At 38.1% G+C, this 14,879-nt stretch overlaps 4 protein-coding genes and 1 pseudogene across 4 annotated transcripts; 2 read left to right on the top strand and 3 right to left on the bottom strand.

The window, feature by feature from the left end:
• Positions 1-51: 51 nt before the first annotated feature.
• Positions 52-2,730, top strand: LOC125222886 (uncharacterized). The gene is made up of 2 exons (XM_048125753.2): positions 52-949; positions 2,091-2,730. Exons 1-2 carry the CDS (start codon positions 271-273, stop codon positions 2,693-2,695), a joined length of 1,284 nt encoding a protein of 427 aa, XP_047981710.1. The 5' UTR covers positions 52-270; the 3' UTR covers positions 2,696-2,730.
• Positions 2,731-7,730: 5,000 nt separating this feature from the next.
• Positions 7,731-10,376, top strand: LOC125219581 (AP-2 complex subunit sigma). Its single transcript, XM_048121599.2, has 6 exons — positions 7,731-7,891; positions 7,976-8,074; positions 8,164-8,214; positions 8,586-8,759; positions 9,502-9,561; positions 10,001-10,376. The coding sequence occupies exons 1-6, from the start codon at positions 7,889-7,891 to the stop codon at positions 10,040-10,042; spliced, it is 429 nt and encodes a 142-aa protein (XP_047977556.1). The 5' UTR covers positions 7,731-7,888; the 3' UTR covers positions 10,043-10,376.
• A 263-nt stretch (positions 10,377-10,639) lies between these two features.
• LOC125185705 (U2 spliceosomal RNA) lies at positions 10,640-10,758 on the bottom strand (annotated as a pseudogene).
• Positions 10,759-10,910: 152 nt separating this feature from the next.
• On the bottom strand, positions 10,911-11,638 carry LOC125218226 (cypmaclein-like). Its single transcript, XM_048119859.2, has 3 exons — positions 11,493-11,638; positions 11,366-11,417; positions 10,911-11,297 (listed from the first exon to the last, which is right to left on the bottom strand). The coding sequence occupies exons 1-3, from the start codon at positions 11,568-11,570 to the stop codon at positions 11,116-11,118; spliced, it is 312 nt and encodes a 103-aa protein (XP_047975816.1). The 5' UTR covers positions 11,571-11,638; the 3' UTR covers positions 10,911-11,115.
• A 1,591-nt stretch (positions 11,639-13,229) lies between these two features.
• On the bottom strand, positions 13,230-13,862 carry LOC148933760 (uncharacterized). The gene has a single exon (XM_089063087.1). The coding sequence runs from the start codon at positions 13,824-13,826 to the stop codon at positions 13,377-13,379; it is 450 nt and encodes a 149-aa protein (XP_088919213.1). The 5' UTR covers positions 13,827-13,862; the 3' UTR covers positions 13,230-13,376.
• Between the last annotated feature and the right edge of the window lie 1,017 nt (positions 13,863-14,879).

A 14,879-nucleotide genomic window follows, 5' to 3' on the forward strand; every position in this document is an offset into this window, starting at 1 on the left:
TTGTTTTTCTTTGTAGATATAAGGTTTAGTAGTACCATCTTTTGATTGTGGTATAAAGGATAGAGACAATTTATTATTTGGCCGATCATTTTACTGCGATGATCAAATTAAATTAATTCGATTTCATAATTTTCATTGGACTAATTTATTTGCCTGAAACTTGCAGCCAACAGTGGGTCAGACAACTGTCAATCACTCTCGAGATATGGATTGATCAAAATTGTTCTAACAATATAGTACTAGTGATATGAGTTATTAAGGCTAGTAGTCATGGTAATTTGTTTGAGCAGTACATTTTCTTGCCCACTCCTGACTGCTTTTTATTACTCCATGTTGGTGGGTTTGCCTTCAATATATCCCTTTTGCCATAAATACCAAATGAATACAGTACCATTACATTGCAAAAATAGAAAAAAAAACAATACTCAGATTAAAATTTTAAGTACAAAAACAGATTGCTGTCTAACCAACTCCAACCACACCACAAATCTCTTCACTTCCAACAAATTCTCTCTCTCTCTCTCTCTCTCTCTCTCATTGATGGCGGTCATCAAAGCTCCGAAGAAGGAGACTTCTTGCAACGGCTCCAAACAGAAAAAGAGACAGCCGCCGCCGCCGCAATCCAAACAGCCTTCTTCATGGGATCAAATCAAAAACCTAGTAACTTGCAAACAAATGGAAAATGCCAAAATCCATCACCCCTGCGCCAGGATTTGCACCTTCATGGACGTCGCCGCCGCCGATAAGTCGCCGGAGAAAGTCAAGAGAAGCAGCTGCGGCCCCCCTCACGGCGGTGCCATGCAGCTGAGGAAACTGTCGGGCTGCTACGAGTGTCGCGCCATGGTCGATCTCCCGTTGCCGAGAGCCAACGTGTTCCCATGCTCTCAGTGTGGAGAGATTTTCCCCAAAATTGAAAGCTTGGAGCTTCATCAAGCTGTTAGGCATGCAGGTACATCTCTCTCTCTCTCATCACTCCTATTAAATTAAATGCAAATAGCTGCAAAAGTTTGGAAGTTTGATCGAATTCTGGTATGTCCCGCAACTTCAAGAATTAGTCATAAAAATCATAATATTTGGTGTTGTCTGCAATTATTCAATGTCGAAATTTTTTGGTGAAATTATCTACTCCATGATCACTGATAAACTATACATGTATGTCTTAGTGAGTTAAACAATGTCTTCTATTTATATTGAAAGTGGCGTCGTTCGACTGAAAAATGTTAGCAGTACAAGTAGACAAACAGTTTTTTTCGCCCTACTCAGATTGCGAACAAATCCAAACTCCATAATATTTCTGCCTTGATTTTTAAGATTGATTGTTAAAATTAGAGGGACAAAACAAAATTTGACGAAACATAATGATTTTTTGGGAAATTTATCCATTAATATACCATGCATCTGAATATACTAAGTGTGATAGTATAAATCTGTTAATTCTATGTAAAATATCTAATTTTGGAATAAGATTAATTTAGAATCCCATATTCAGTCCTTTCTATGTCCATGATTGATCATTTTTCTTTATGGTATACATATATGTATCTCTGTAGCACACATGAAGGTGTGGAAATGTTTGATCACTTTTATTAATTTACTAACCAATGATATGTTTAATTAACCAACATATATGTTTGTATTTCGGTTGTTGGAAAATTTAAATTTGAACTTGAACTAACTGTTGCTCTGCCATTTCATTTGTAAATGGACCAGCTTATGTTAGTAAAAATATGCAGCTGTCATATCATATAATGCATAAAGAAATACATGGATACACGTGGCATTTGGTGATTGGTTTTACATGATTAAATTTGTGTATAAAAAGGGATTATTTCGACCCAAGCCAATTCTGTTTTATCATAGACCCCACTATCATGTACATGTTGGTGATGCTTTATGCAAACTTTATTTCTTTTACTTTCTTCAATATTTTAAATATAATTTTATGATTCGTATCGTTTATTTAGATAGTATTAGCTGAACTTTTACCAAAGTTTTTAGAGAGTCTTTATCAGTTCAAATTGAAAATGGTTGAGCATACACTAAAAAGTTTGATTTGTAAATTTTATGATAAATTCATACACTATTTCCAGTGTCTGAGCTGAGTCCAGACGACTCGAGCCGCAACATAGTGGAAATAATATTCAAATCCAGCTGGCTCAAAATGGAAAATCCAATATGCAAGATCGAAAGGATATTAAAGGTCCACAACACCCATCGCACCATCCAACGGTTCGAGGGCTACCGTGACTCAATCAAGCTACGCGCCAAGCGGAGCGCAAGGTGCGCCGCCGATGGGAATGAGCTGCTGAGGTTCCACGCCGCCACCATCACGTGCGCACTCGGCGCACGCGGCTCCTCGAGCTTGTGTGGCTCCGCGCCAGCTTGTGGCATCTGCGCAATCATTCGACACGGGTTCAGATGCAACAAGACTATAGGTGTCTGCACGACCGCCAGCAGCGGTCGTGCCGACGACTGCCTCGCTGTGGGCGGTGGTGGCCCCCGCAGAGCCATGCTGGTGTGCCGCGTGATTGCAGGGAGGGTGAAGCCGCGCGTTGAGGATGACGCGCCGGCTGGCTCCTATGATTCTTTAGCCGCCTCAAATACGGCTTATCCGAATATGGAGGAATTGTATGTGTTTAGTTCAAGGGCAATTTTACCTTGTTTTGTGGTAATTTACAATTTACAAAACGCTTGAGTAATTAATAGCCATATTTTACACCTTCTATTTAATTTATGTTCAATATGTTTTAAATATAGTAGTTGCATAATAGTATAAAACCGGGATCATCCATGAATATAGATTACTAATAGGTTTAATTTGTATGTGTGTGTTGGCCTAGTAGTAGAGTGATTAATTTTTGAAGTTAATAGTCTCGAGTTCAAATTCATCGTGATACAATCTTCAAATTTCTGATCACATACGTGTAATATATTATTGATGTTTTTAAATTAAGTGATGTTGTTTTATATATGAGTAAAATATATCAGTTAGTGACATTATTTTATAATAGATGACAAATTTCTTGATTTTTTTGTACTTTTATAAATAGTAAAAACCTTTTGGACTGTACACAAAAATAGACATACTAAACGATTATAATACAACTTAAAAAAGAATGTATTTTATTTAATTCTGTTTTTAATCAATCCATTGAGTTATGGTAGTGGTCGTTAAGCTGAATTTGGACACCTATCTTCAAGACAAGGACGCAAGTTTCAAATCACTACCTAAACTACATTAACTAACACAGATTCATTCACTTGATCCTTTTTGTAATGTTACAAGTAAAATTGCTTTATTTTGCATTTGATAATATGATTGTTGAATTAATTTATTAGGCTGCTTAATTAGATTGTTTAATTAATGGGTTAGGATTAGGAAAGTGATAGTTAGGAGACATGTCGCTTCGACCAATCGTCTCCATTGTTTTATAGTCTAAAGAGTAGGTAATCAAGAATTATTGTTTTAAACATTAATTAACATGCTGGAAGAGGCATAATTTAAAATTTGTCTTTAATGACTTGGTATTTAACCAAATTTTATGATTTAAATGGTTATGAATCTCTTAAATTAATTATAAACAGATTAGTGAATTTTAGTTAGTGGAGTAGGCTCAGTCCATTTGGTATTTGGGCTAAATTCGGATAAAGCCCAGTTGAATACTTGTATTTGGGTCCATTTGGAATTAAGCAAGGAAACTAAAATAGCAACAAACAAGAAGAATTGAAAGATTTCCTAATTTCAAACATGAGTAGGTCAATTTTGGTCCTAAATATATGGTCGAAATACCAATTATGTTCAAAATATTCACTTTTTGAAAAAAGGTCCATAACATATGAAATTTGTGTCATTTACGTCCATTTTTTACGGCTCCGTCAAGTTTTGACGGTGAACCGTCAATTAGTGAAATTTTGACCCGATTATGCTTAATCTCGGATTATTAGTCATATAATTATTTTGCTAATTATTTTTCTAATTAAATTGTTTTTTAAGACTTTTTTAATTTTTTTTCTATTTCTAATTCAAAAATATTTCTTCACACTACACTCCAAATACTTGGAAATGGATCGACTCCCTCCCAAGTCTCAACTCTCCAACTCTCTCTTCTATCTATCTAACCTCTTTCTCTCCACACAAAAACCACAAAAAACACTAAGTTTGATTCCGACCTACAACGCCGTCGAAGCCGCCGATTTTATCTTGTTGCCCTGAGGAAGAAGACGACGCAGGGAGGACGATGACGAACCCTAGTTCTTCCTACCATGATCGTGGAGCTCCGCCGTTCAATTTTCTAGAAATCGATTTTCCAGAACCCTAGTTCTTCCGACCATGACCGTGGAGCTCCGTCGTTCAAATTTCTATGACCGTGGAGTACTTCTGACCATGACCGCGAGCTGCCGCCATTGCCGGAACCCCTACTACACCTTGACTCGGCCATATCCGATGGGTCAGACGATTTATGGTGGTGTTGCAGAAATTAGGGTTCTTGAGAAAGAAAGGGAGAGATGAAATTTTAAGCTTTCTCCAATTTAGTCACCTCTGAAATTGATGCCTCAACATTTGTCCCACTGAAGAAGAAGAAGAAGAAGAAGAAGAAGAAGAAGAAGAAGAAGAAGAAGAAGAAGAAGAAGAAGAAGAAGAAGAAGAAGAAGAAGAAGAATTAATGGAATGGTGTTTGCCATTGTCATGTTGTCTATTTGTGAGGATGGTTGTGTTGTAATGAATACTCTAAATACTTGTTTATTATGTTGATGGTGTGTACTGGCTTTTTTATGGTAAGTACTTGTTGTTTTATGGTGGATACTTGATTTTGATGATGGTATTGATTGTGCCAGTCACACAGAAACATGTTTTTGACATCATACACTACTGACCTTTAATTCAGTTGTAAAATGTTTGGGACCGATTTGATCTTGATTATAAATATCATGGACTACTTTGACCTTTGCCTAATCGGGTTAAAATTTCACTAATTGACGGTTGACCGTCAAAACTTGACGGAGCCGTAAAAAATGGACCAAATTGACACGAATTTCATTTGTTAAAAGCATCTCCAATGCAAATAGGCCAGCCACTCTCTCTCCCTGCCACGTCAGCAGCACTAAAAATCCACCTGCCACATCAGATTTAGGCCAGCCACAATAAAAATAATTCAAAAAATACTACATTTACGGAATTAAAATTACGATTAAATTACAGAATTAAATTTACGAGACATATACGAGAAAATTCATTAATTGCATTAAAAAAGGTACATAGATAAAAAAAATTACATAATAAAGAAAAAAAACTATCGCCATGCAGTCCTCCGTGCCCACAACTCTTCAATTATATCCTTTTGGAGTTGAATATGAGCATCCACTTGGCGCATGTCGGCAAATTCCTTGAGGCGGCCGGCTTCATCGAGAGGTACCCCACGTCGTACGCTAGGGGTGGCCGTTCCGTGGCTTGGACCGGCTTCATCGTCATTGGCCCAACTAGTCAGTTGTACGCCTTCGTCTTCGACGATCATGTTGTGCAGGATAATGCAGGCGTACATTATTTGGGAAACGCATGTGACATCCCACAAACGCGTTGGACCCTTAATTGCCGCCCATCGAGACTGGAGCACACCAAATGCGCGTTCCACGTCCTTGCGCGCCGACTCCTATCGTTCCGCAAAGTAGGCCTTCCTTTCATCACTTGCGTGCCTGGTCGTCTTCACAAAGACAGGCCACCTAGAGTATATCCCATCCGCCAAGTAGTAGCCCATATCATGCCGGTTGCCGTTGGCCACAAACGAGACGGCTGGACCGACGCCCTGGCACTTCTCGTTGAAGAGGGGAGACGAGTTCAGGACGTTGAGGTCGTTGTTCGACCCAGCTACCCCAAAATACACGTGCCGGATCCACAGCCGGTAATCAGCTACGGCCTCGAGGATCATCGTGGGATTCTTTGACTTGTAGCCGGTCGTGTAGGCCCCCTTCCAGGAAGTCGGACAGTTCTTCCACTCCCAATGCATACAGTCTATGCTGCCTAACATCCCGAGGAACCCATGCTTCTCCCAGTGCATCTGCATCAAATTCTGACAATCTTCGGGAGTAGGGCTTCGAAGGTACTGCTCACCGAAAACGTTCATCACGCCCTCACAGAAATACTTCAGACATTCCAGGGTAGAGGTAGCCAAACCCAACCGGACCGGCGGTTAACCGTCGGTTCCCAACCGGCGGGTCGGAACCGGAACCGGACGACGGTTCCGGTTCGTAATCCAGTTTAGGGTTTATAACGGGCCGGTTACGGTTCAAAAAATATGAAACCGGAAGCGGCGGTTAACCGCCGATTAACCGGGAAAATGTAGCCGTCGCCGGTAGGTTCCTAGGATTGCAGGCGTAGGGCTGAAAACGGTCGGAAAACCGCCGGTTTGTGTCGAAAAACCGCCGATTTCTGACACAAAACCGCCGGTTCCCGACGGTTCGGGGCTAGGGTTGCAGGCGTAGACGTAGGGTTGCAGCGTAGGGTCTGAAAAGGTGTCGGAAACCGCCGGTTTTTGGTCAGAAACCGGCGGTTTTCTAACACAAACCGGCGGATCGGTCAGAAAACCGGCGGTTTTCGACCGTTTTCAAAGTCTCTTTGGATTTTACTATAGAATTTAAAAGTTATAACTATAAGATTTAAATAAAAAAATAAAAAAAAATAAGAACCGGAACCGGCCCGGAACCGCTGGAAACCGGCGGTTAGTAACCGGAACCGGAACCGGCGGTAACCGGCGGTTAAACTGGAATTGGATAACCAGTATCCGGGCTGGTTACGGTTCAAGCATTCGACGAACCGGAACCGGCGGTTTTTGAACCGTGGCCATGTCTATTCCAGGGCTGTCGACTCACCGATGTGGAGGTACTCATCCCACATGTCTGCCGCGCCTCCGTAAGCCAACTGCCTGATGGCCGCCGTGCACTTTTGAATAGGAGTGTGGCTGGGTCTGCCAACCGCATCGTGCCTGAAGCGGAAACACAGATATCGACGCTCTAATGCGCCAACGATACGCATAAACAACTCCCTGCGCATTCTAAAACGACGCTGGAACATGTTTGCGGGAAACTGCGGGTTCTCCGAAAAGTAGTCGTTGTACAACCGTTGATGTGCAGCGGCGTGATCCCGATCAATCACTGCTCGGCGGTGGATAACCCGTGGAGGGCGAGGTATCGCCTGCTGTTCCACCCTACGCATGTACTGCTCCATCTTGCGGTTCATGTAGGCATTCATAGCCTCGTTCATCCTCCGTTCGTACTCCTCAGCATCCCCACCACTACCACCACTGCTACAACCAGCGTTACTCATCGCTCGATGATGCTCTTGTACAGAAAGTTAGAGAGAGAGAAATCTCGTTAAAACAAGCGGTGCAAATGAAAATGAAACTAAAATCGCGTTTATATAGGTTTAAAAAAAAAAATTAAAAATCGTCGCTGGCCGATCGGGCCGCCACAATGGCGGCCAGCGCATCGGCCAGCCACACGCAATCGGCTAGCCTTGGCCGATTTTTTTGCCGAAATTCGGCTAGCCTGCTCCAATGGTTCGGCTAGCCGACCGGCTAGCCACGTCAATCGGCTAGCCGGTCGCTAGCCTACCATTGGAGATGCTCTAAGGATCCGTTTTTCAAAAAGTAATATTTTGGACCAAATTGATATTTCGGTCATATATTTAGGACAAAAATTGACATTTACTCTTCAAACATTCCTACATAAAAAAAAAAAAAAAAGGGGAGAGAGAGAAAAATTTGGTACTTTTCAATCAATTGATGATGGAATTGAAGTCAATATAGTGAAACGATTACCAAATCATCCGCGCAATTAATCCATCCCTCTTCAAAATTTTGTTATTGGAGCTCAGCTCACATCAGTTGTTGAAGAAATGGTAAATTCTCTCTGCTTGATTTGTATTTTAATGATGCAATTATCCTTGATTTCCTGAATCACGAATTTGTGTTGAATCTCGCAGATCCGGTTCATACTATTGCAGAACAGGCAAGGGAAAACTCGATTAGCCAAATACTACATTCCTCTCGAGGAATCCGAGAAGCACAAGGTTGAGTACGAGGTAATTCTCTTCAACTTGTTCTGTGGATTGATTCGAATTTGTGATCCCAAGCTGTGAATCTTGAGTTATAATTCAATTTTCTTTTGCAGGTTCATCGTTTGGTTGTGAATAGGGATCCCAAATTCACCAATTTTGTAGAGGTCATAATATTTTTCAACATATGTTTGTGATCCTCAGTTTCTAATTTTGCCTATTTCTTGTAATGTGAGTGTAATTCTTGTTGTGTGTGTGTGTGTGTGGATATATGGAATTGTAAGGTGAAGAGAGTGTCACAAAGTTCCTTTTTTTCTTCTTTCATTACTTTCATTGTTCATACTCTTATGAGGTGTTTACTTTGGAAGATGTCATAATAAATGTATAAACATGTATTTGAATGAACAATCCTTCAAATGCTCAATCCTATACATGTTAGTGTAATCCATAAAGTATCCCTTTATGAAATTTATTCGCCGTAGGGTCTTGGTTGTGTTATAACGGCACGTTAAGAAGCTGATGGGATCTTTTATTGCAGTTCCGAACTCACAAGGTCATCTACAGGCGATATGCTGGTTTATTTTTCTCGTTGTGTGTAGACATTACGGACAACGAGTTGGCTTATTTGGAAAGCATTCACTTATTTGTGGAGATACTGGATCACTTTTTCAGCAATGTGTGTGAGCTAGATCTCGTATTTAATTTCCACAAGGTATGCTGCTGAACCGTTTGGTTTCAATAAGAATCTGCAGTGAAACTTTTGTTCTTAAATAACTACAACCTAGTTGCTTAATATATTTATTTATGTTTTATCAGTTGTAGCTGTGCTTTGGTATGTTTTGTTTTTTTGAGGGGATGTGTTGTTTTTGTATCTGGTCTTGATTGTCAACATAGCAATATTTTTGAAATATGTGTATGTACTAAGGATGAATGATGATTTTGCACCTGATTACATACCGAGCTGGAAATCTTTTATTCATGTGTTGCCCTAGAGTATGATCATGGTACATCTCTCGTTGGCTGGCTGCATGTTACCAACTACTTGAACCTAAAATCGTGTGAGCTATGATGGCCTACAGAGATTGATTTCTAATTCTTTTTGTATATGAGAAATTGTCTCAGTGGTGATAATTGAAAACTTGGCCTCTCAATAGTGTCAGTGTGTACGCTGTTTGTTTTCCTTCTCTTTTCCCTTCTTAACCCGTTCTTTGGAGGTGTTTTGGTACTGACATTTTGGAGGGTAATTGAAACTGATCGTATAATCTGAAAATTGTGTACTTCAAAACATTGATGGATGCATGAATTTAGTTCCTTTGGTTGCTTCTTTCTATAATGGTGCTATGTGATTGTGATCTGTGTATTTCTCAGCGCATTATTCAGAATATCGTGTTTACCTTTGTTCTCATTTAGCTGGTTTCAGACCTGATGAATATTCTGTACTGTATACTGTACAGGTGTATCTCATACTAGATGAGTTCATACTTGCCGGGGAACTGCAAGAAACAAGCAAGAAGGTAATACATTTTTTTTTATAACTGTACCACAGCAATATTATCAAGAATCCTTTTGTCAAATTTATTTTGTGGGCTTTTCTAATCCGAACACTATATTTGGTAATACCCTTACACCAATTTCGGCAGTTTATGTTCGAGCATGACATACCTCATCTTAATCTCATGTGCACTTTAAAGTAGCAGTATTGTTAATATTTTGCGTGGATTTCACTGGATATAGCCGCCACTTTTTGTATACACGAATGGATGTTATTTGAACGTATTTAGCTAGACTGTAGTAGCTAAATCTGCATTGTTCTATTCTTTGTCGCGTGTACAGAAAATGTTTATTATTTGCAGAGAAATGAAATGAAAAATGTTCGTTTTTTCCGTTTTCTATGGAGAATGATTTGTCATTCAAGGAATTATCTCATTCCATTTTGTTAATCATGAACTGTAGGCAATCATCGAGAGAATGGGAGAATTGGAAAAGCTGGATTAGAGATTGCTAGGAAGAGCACAAACGAGGCTAAAGAATACCAACGTTCAGCTAAAACATACTCTTGCATCTCTCTTACACCGTGCATGCTTGCATCAGGTTATTATACCTATCATTCGTGCATTTTGCTGCATTTACTGCATTATCGAAAAAAAAAACTACCATTCGTGGTTTTTAACTTCTTATTTGTAAAGGTCCTAAAAATTCTCTTTGTTTGGTAAATTTTATTTGGATGCTTGTTGATTCAGCTTGTACTAAATGTAAAAGGATGTAGTCTGCACAGGGTTGAATTATTCATAATTGGTGATAAAATATCAAATTTTCTTCCAAGAGACAATGTGATTCAGTCTTGTTGGTCTCTTGAGGCTCTTGTTGATGATTTTTGATATTTGAATTTTAAATTATGATAGATATGTTTGTTTGTTCGGATAAATATGAGATTGTGATGGATTTTGGTCAATCTTGAACTAAATATTTAAGTGATTGTGGACTTGTGGTATATATTTGAAATGTGTAATATGAAGTCAAATTATCAAATTATTCATTCAGCGGTAACAAGCTAGTATCTTGATTGGCCTTCCCTTTTAAGAGATTAATTTAATATCGTGAAAAGAGATTTATTTAATATCGTGGGAGCCAATGACTCACATATCAAATACTATTAAACTCATAAGAACATACACTATATTTGATCTTAGTCATAAGGCCGAGAAATGTATGCTTTTTTTTTCATTCTTCCACTCCGCTATGTATTTTACTGGATCACCTCAACTACTTAGTGATTACTTCCAGTGTGGATACTCTACATGTTTTATTATTTTGAGATACTAAAACATGAGAGTTAGGATATATCATAATATTGCACTAGATGTATAAAATAACCGTATTTGCCAATAAAAATACACATAATAAATTAAATCTGAAAAACAAAATTATAGACAAACCGAGGATCTAGGATCTCATATGAATATCCTCTCCTCCTCATTATTACTTCATTCTTATTTCAAATAATGAGAATATAGTAGTATTTCTCAATAATGAAGTATATATGCAGGTAAATCCGTCTCTAATCCACATCAAGGGCACTTTTTGCGGCCGTTGTGGGTGGTCAACGAGGCATAACACGGGCAGGCATCCTGGTTGCCGGAGGTTCCCGGTGGCACACACTGGCACCGACTGCAGCACGTGCCACACGCTCGGTGACACATATTTTGCCGAGACGCTAACTGGCACCTTCTATCGCATTCCATCCCACAATCTGTATTCATTCAATTATTCATCATAATTTCACAAACAATATGTATGTAATTCATATATCTATTTAACCTATTTTTGCTTCATCCAGATTGCCTCCTCCAATCCCATCCACACCTACACCCTGCAGTTATAGCATACAAACCAAAGTATTGAAAATATAGAAAGAAAATTGTTGTGAAAATCATTCTATACATACCGTTTCATGTAATTGAGCAATGGAAACAAATAAGAGAAGTGTGATAAAGCAAACAAGAAGAGAAGTGGACGTAGGCATGGCTATTATAAGGCTAAATATATTTTGTGGGAGATCATATGAAATTGTTGAAGGAAAAATTATGGTATTTATAGTGTGAGAATGAATGTGGAAACGTCTTGGAATCTAAAACCTTTTTTTCGTAATATTCTTATTTGCCTTCCTATATCAACTTGCAATAATAGAGGAATCAACCAGCTGGAACGCCCCTTTGTGTGTAGCTTGTAACATCCTTTTCAATAAGGAAAATTACCAGAATTATCGACGTGGTGCATACATGTATATAAATGAAAGACCCGACTGACTAGATGTATTAAATGGCGTCTTATAAGTAACCGAACGTTTCAATCACATAGTAATATTTTCCATCCACCACAGCATACATAATTTCACCTTAATTTGACACAATATACATAATTTCGCCCAAATTTGAGATTATAGGATAATGAAGAAAAATATAAATATTACGATAGTAATTGGCTATGAATTCATTCTCCTATCACCGACTTAAAAATTTGTTTCTAGTTGTTATAGGTGATGGAGTGAGAGTGAGACATAAAAGAGTTTGGCAAGAAACAATTATAGCGGTAATTAGAAATAATTGTTTTACATTCCTGCACGTATATCCCTTTTAACTGCCCTTTTCATCATAATAATTCAGTAATCAATTACTTATGTAACCTGCGATGGATGCCTTTGGTGTTATTAAAAATAGTGTTTATGGGTTATCAATTGCATTAATACGATATAACATTTGGCTACGACTTATTAACTGTTAGCTATGATCACATTTGACTACAACCAAAATATAAAGCACAGATTAAGTTGTGAAACCTTTCTTCAACCAATATGTCACGAGTTTGAGTCACTACGACAACGATGAAAGTAAATGAAAACCCTCATCGATCACCACACAACAACTTTTACGCATACAAAAACTGTATAAAAGCATTCACAATAGTGGTGTACATGCCGGACAAAAAAATCGTTTTTAGTGGGAGCTATATGATCTATATTTCGTATTTGAAATGTTGAAAACAAAATCTAGTACTCCGTATAATTTATTTTGATAATAGGAACTTTTGTACAATCATTTTATACTAAATATTTTTATAGAAACTTAAAAGTTGATATAAATTGAATTTTATTAAAATAAAGATCCAAAACTGAATTTGGATCTAATAAAAATGATTTTTGGAATTAATTAAAAACCAAAATATACTTAGAATTTGAATGTTCAAATTTTGTAAAAAAAAAATAAAGGGCCTAAACAAGGCTCAACCACACAAAACGAGCGTGGTGCACACGAGAAGCCAATTGGCTCTCTCGAGTGTGCAATAGGCAAAGATACCCGCGTGCAAAGTTGTTTTTTACACATAACATCATGTGCGCGTACAGTTTGTGCACTATGAGGGTGTTCAGTTTGCAAGATTGTATTACGGGATTATATATGTAGTGTGTTTGGTTCATGAGATAACTCAACCATAGATGGATAATCATGAGATAATTAGTCATAGTTAATCCCCTATAACTAAAATAATCTCATAACTCAATCTTAGATTATATCTTGTTATTATTTTATCTAGGAAATCGAAGCCCATCTATGCGTAAATTTGTTAAAATACTATTTGCCAATCCTTAAAAACCAATATTATAGCTGGATAGAGATAAAGAGAGAGAGAGAGAGAACATATAAGTAGTTAATCACAACCCAAATAAGTACAATAGTAGGAGAAATCACAACATCCACCGTTGGCCATCCCAGCCAACCGTTTTTATTACCACACCATAACTAACTTTGTACTAATAATAGAAATGTTGTAGTAATCAAATAAATCTAAACCAAGAAGAGTGAAACGAGGACTGGTAATGAACCAGCACAAAAAGCAGGAGCAGCACCAGCACCAGCCCGGACGCTGACCCGGCATCATCCGCGTGGTGGTAGTGGTGGTGGTGCGCTCCGAAGTTGTAGCGCAGGAGGCGGTGGCGGAGCATGACGAGGTTGAGGACGACGATGAGGAGCAGAGGCAGCAGGAGGACGCTGAAGCGGAACCCCGTCTTCCGCTTCTCCATCCTCTCCTTGTAGTCCGAGTGGGTTGCCAAGTAGACAAGCATCAGCAGCACGGCCGTGAACGCCAGCAGCGGCGGCGGCGGCGCCCCGAAGGAGGCTATGGCTTGCTCCTTCCAGCTCATCCCCTTTTTCACTCGTAGAAACCAACCCATTGTTACAGGAATTTGATGGATTGGAGAAGAGAGAATGGATGATTTTATTTTCATCACCGACTTTGCCTTTTTTTGGCTATATATAAAGTTTGATGCCCAAGTTGAGTTCCTTTTTTTCATTCCAAAATTCCTTAACAAACACAGAACACTAAATCTTATATAATCGAGACGGAATATTCGGTTCCAACTAAATTGAAATTTAAAATTTTGTTCAATTTTGGTGTTTTCATTTAAATTTGTGATAAATTTTGATTTTTCGGTTCGTTCAAATGTATAGAAACAGAAAAGAAAATGAAAACGAATGCACAGTTGTGATAGTTTAGATTTCGATTTTTTGATGATTCAATTTACTAGTTCGGTTTGATTTTCAAAATGATCGATTTCTTGTTTAATTCGATTTGAGCAAAAAAATTAAACCAATGTTCATCTCTTGCCAAAAGAATTTTATAGTAAAGTATGTTTCACTATGCCAAACTTTGTAAAATGAAATTATTTGTATGTGACATTATATATCTTGAAAATCGAAGGCATATTAATTATGTTATGATCATATCATAGTTGCTACAGTCTTCTGGAATATACGTGGTGCAACACATGGACGATATATATCTACTTGTGAAAAATTCAAATTATGAATAATGTATATATGTGATTGATAGAGAGAGAGGGAGTATTATGGTTTTATCGCAAAAAGATGAATATTCACTCTTTTCACCATTCCTTTGGGTTGGCAATATTATTCCAAGAGTGGAGCAACTTTTATTATTCCTCACTCGAAAAATAGATTGCTGCGGGGTCCGAATATTAATAGTTTTTGATAAGTCATTCCTACCATTATGAAATGAATTATTCATTTAGTTACACTTGTATGAACATCAAATTTTTAATAATCATATAGTATGTTAAAGTATCTCTAAATTGCTTTACTGTTCTTTTTCTAGTAGTGTATGTTCACTCAATACATGACGTTCCAAAGATTTGAGTTAAATTAGAAGACTGAAAACAAAACTTATCCGAAACTTAATTGGATAGTGGATTATAACCTGGTGTTCAAATTTCCCAATGCAACAGAATTGATCAATTAGTGGATTATAACCTGGTGTTCAA

This window comes from Salvia hispanica, chromosome 1 (genome assembly GCF_029641045.1).
Source record: "Salvia hispanica isolate PSC_SH4W2 chromosome 1, Shi_PSC_v1, whole genome shotgun sequence".
Taxonomy (NCBI): Eukaryota; Viridiplantae; Streptophyta; class Magnoliopsida; order Lamiales; family Lamiaceae; genus Salvia; species Salvia hispanica.

What these genes read in the sequence shown, in the direction of transcription:
- LOC125218226 (XM_048119859.2), bottom strand. Translation starts at nt 11,570, where the DNA reads ATGCCTACGTCCACTTCTCTTCTTGTTTGCTTTATCACACTTCTCTTA. An exon ending in TTGCTCAATTACATGAAACG is followed by an intron (nt 11,418 to 11,492) that starts GTATGTATAGAA and finishes CTATAACTGCAG; the next exon opens with GGTGTAGGTGTGGATGGGAT. An exon ending in TCTGGATGAAGCAAAAATAG is followed by an intron (nt 11,298 to 11,365) that starts GTTAAATAGATA and finishes GAATGAATACAG; the next exon opens with ATTGTGGGATGGAATGCGAT.
- LOC148933760 (XM_089063087.1), bottom strand. Translation starts at nt 13,826, where the DNA reads ATGAAAATAAAATCATCCATTCTCTCTTCTCCAATCCATCAAATTCCT.
- LOC125222886 (XM_048125753.2), top strand. Translation starts at nt 271, where the DNA reads ATGGTAATTTGTTTGAGCAGTACATTTTCTTGCCCACTCCTGACTGCT. An exon ending in TCAAGCTGTTAGGCATGCAG is followed by an intron (nt 950 to 2,090) that starts GTACATCTCTCT and finishes CACTATTTCCAG; the next exon opens with TGTCTGAGCTGAGTCCAGAC.
- LOC125219581 (XM_048121599.2), top strand. An exon ending in TCGTATTTAATTTCCACAAG is followed by an intron (nt 8,760 to 9,501) that starts GTATGCTGCTGA and finishes TATACTGTACAG; the next exon opens with GTGTATCTCATACTAGATGA. An exon ending in TGCAAGAAACAAGCAAGAAG is followed by an intron (nt 9,562 to 10,000) that starts GTAATACATTTT and finishes CATGAACTGTAG; the next exon opens with GCAATCATCGAGAGAATGGG.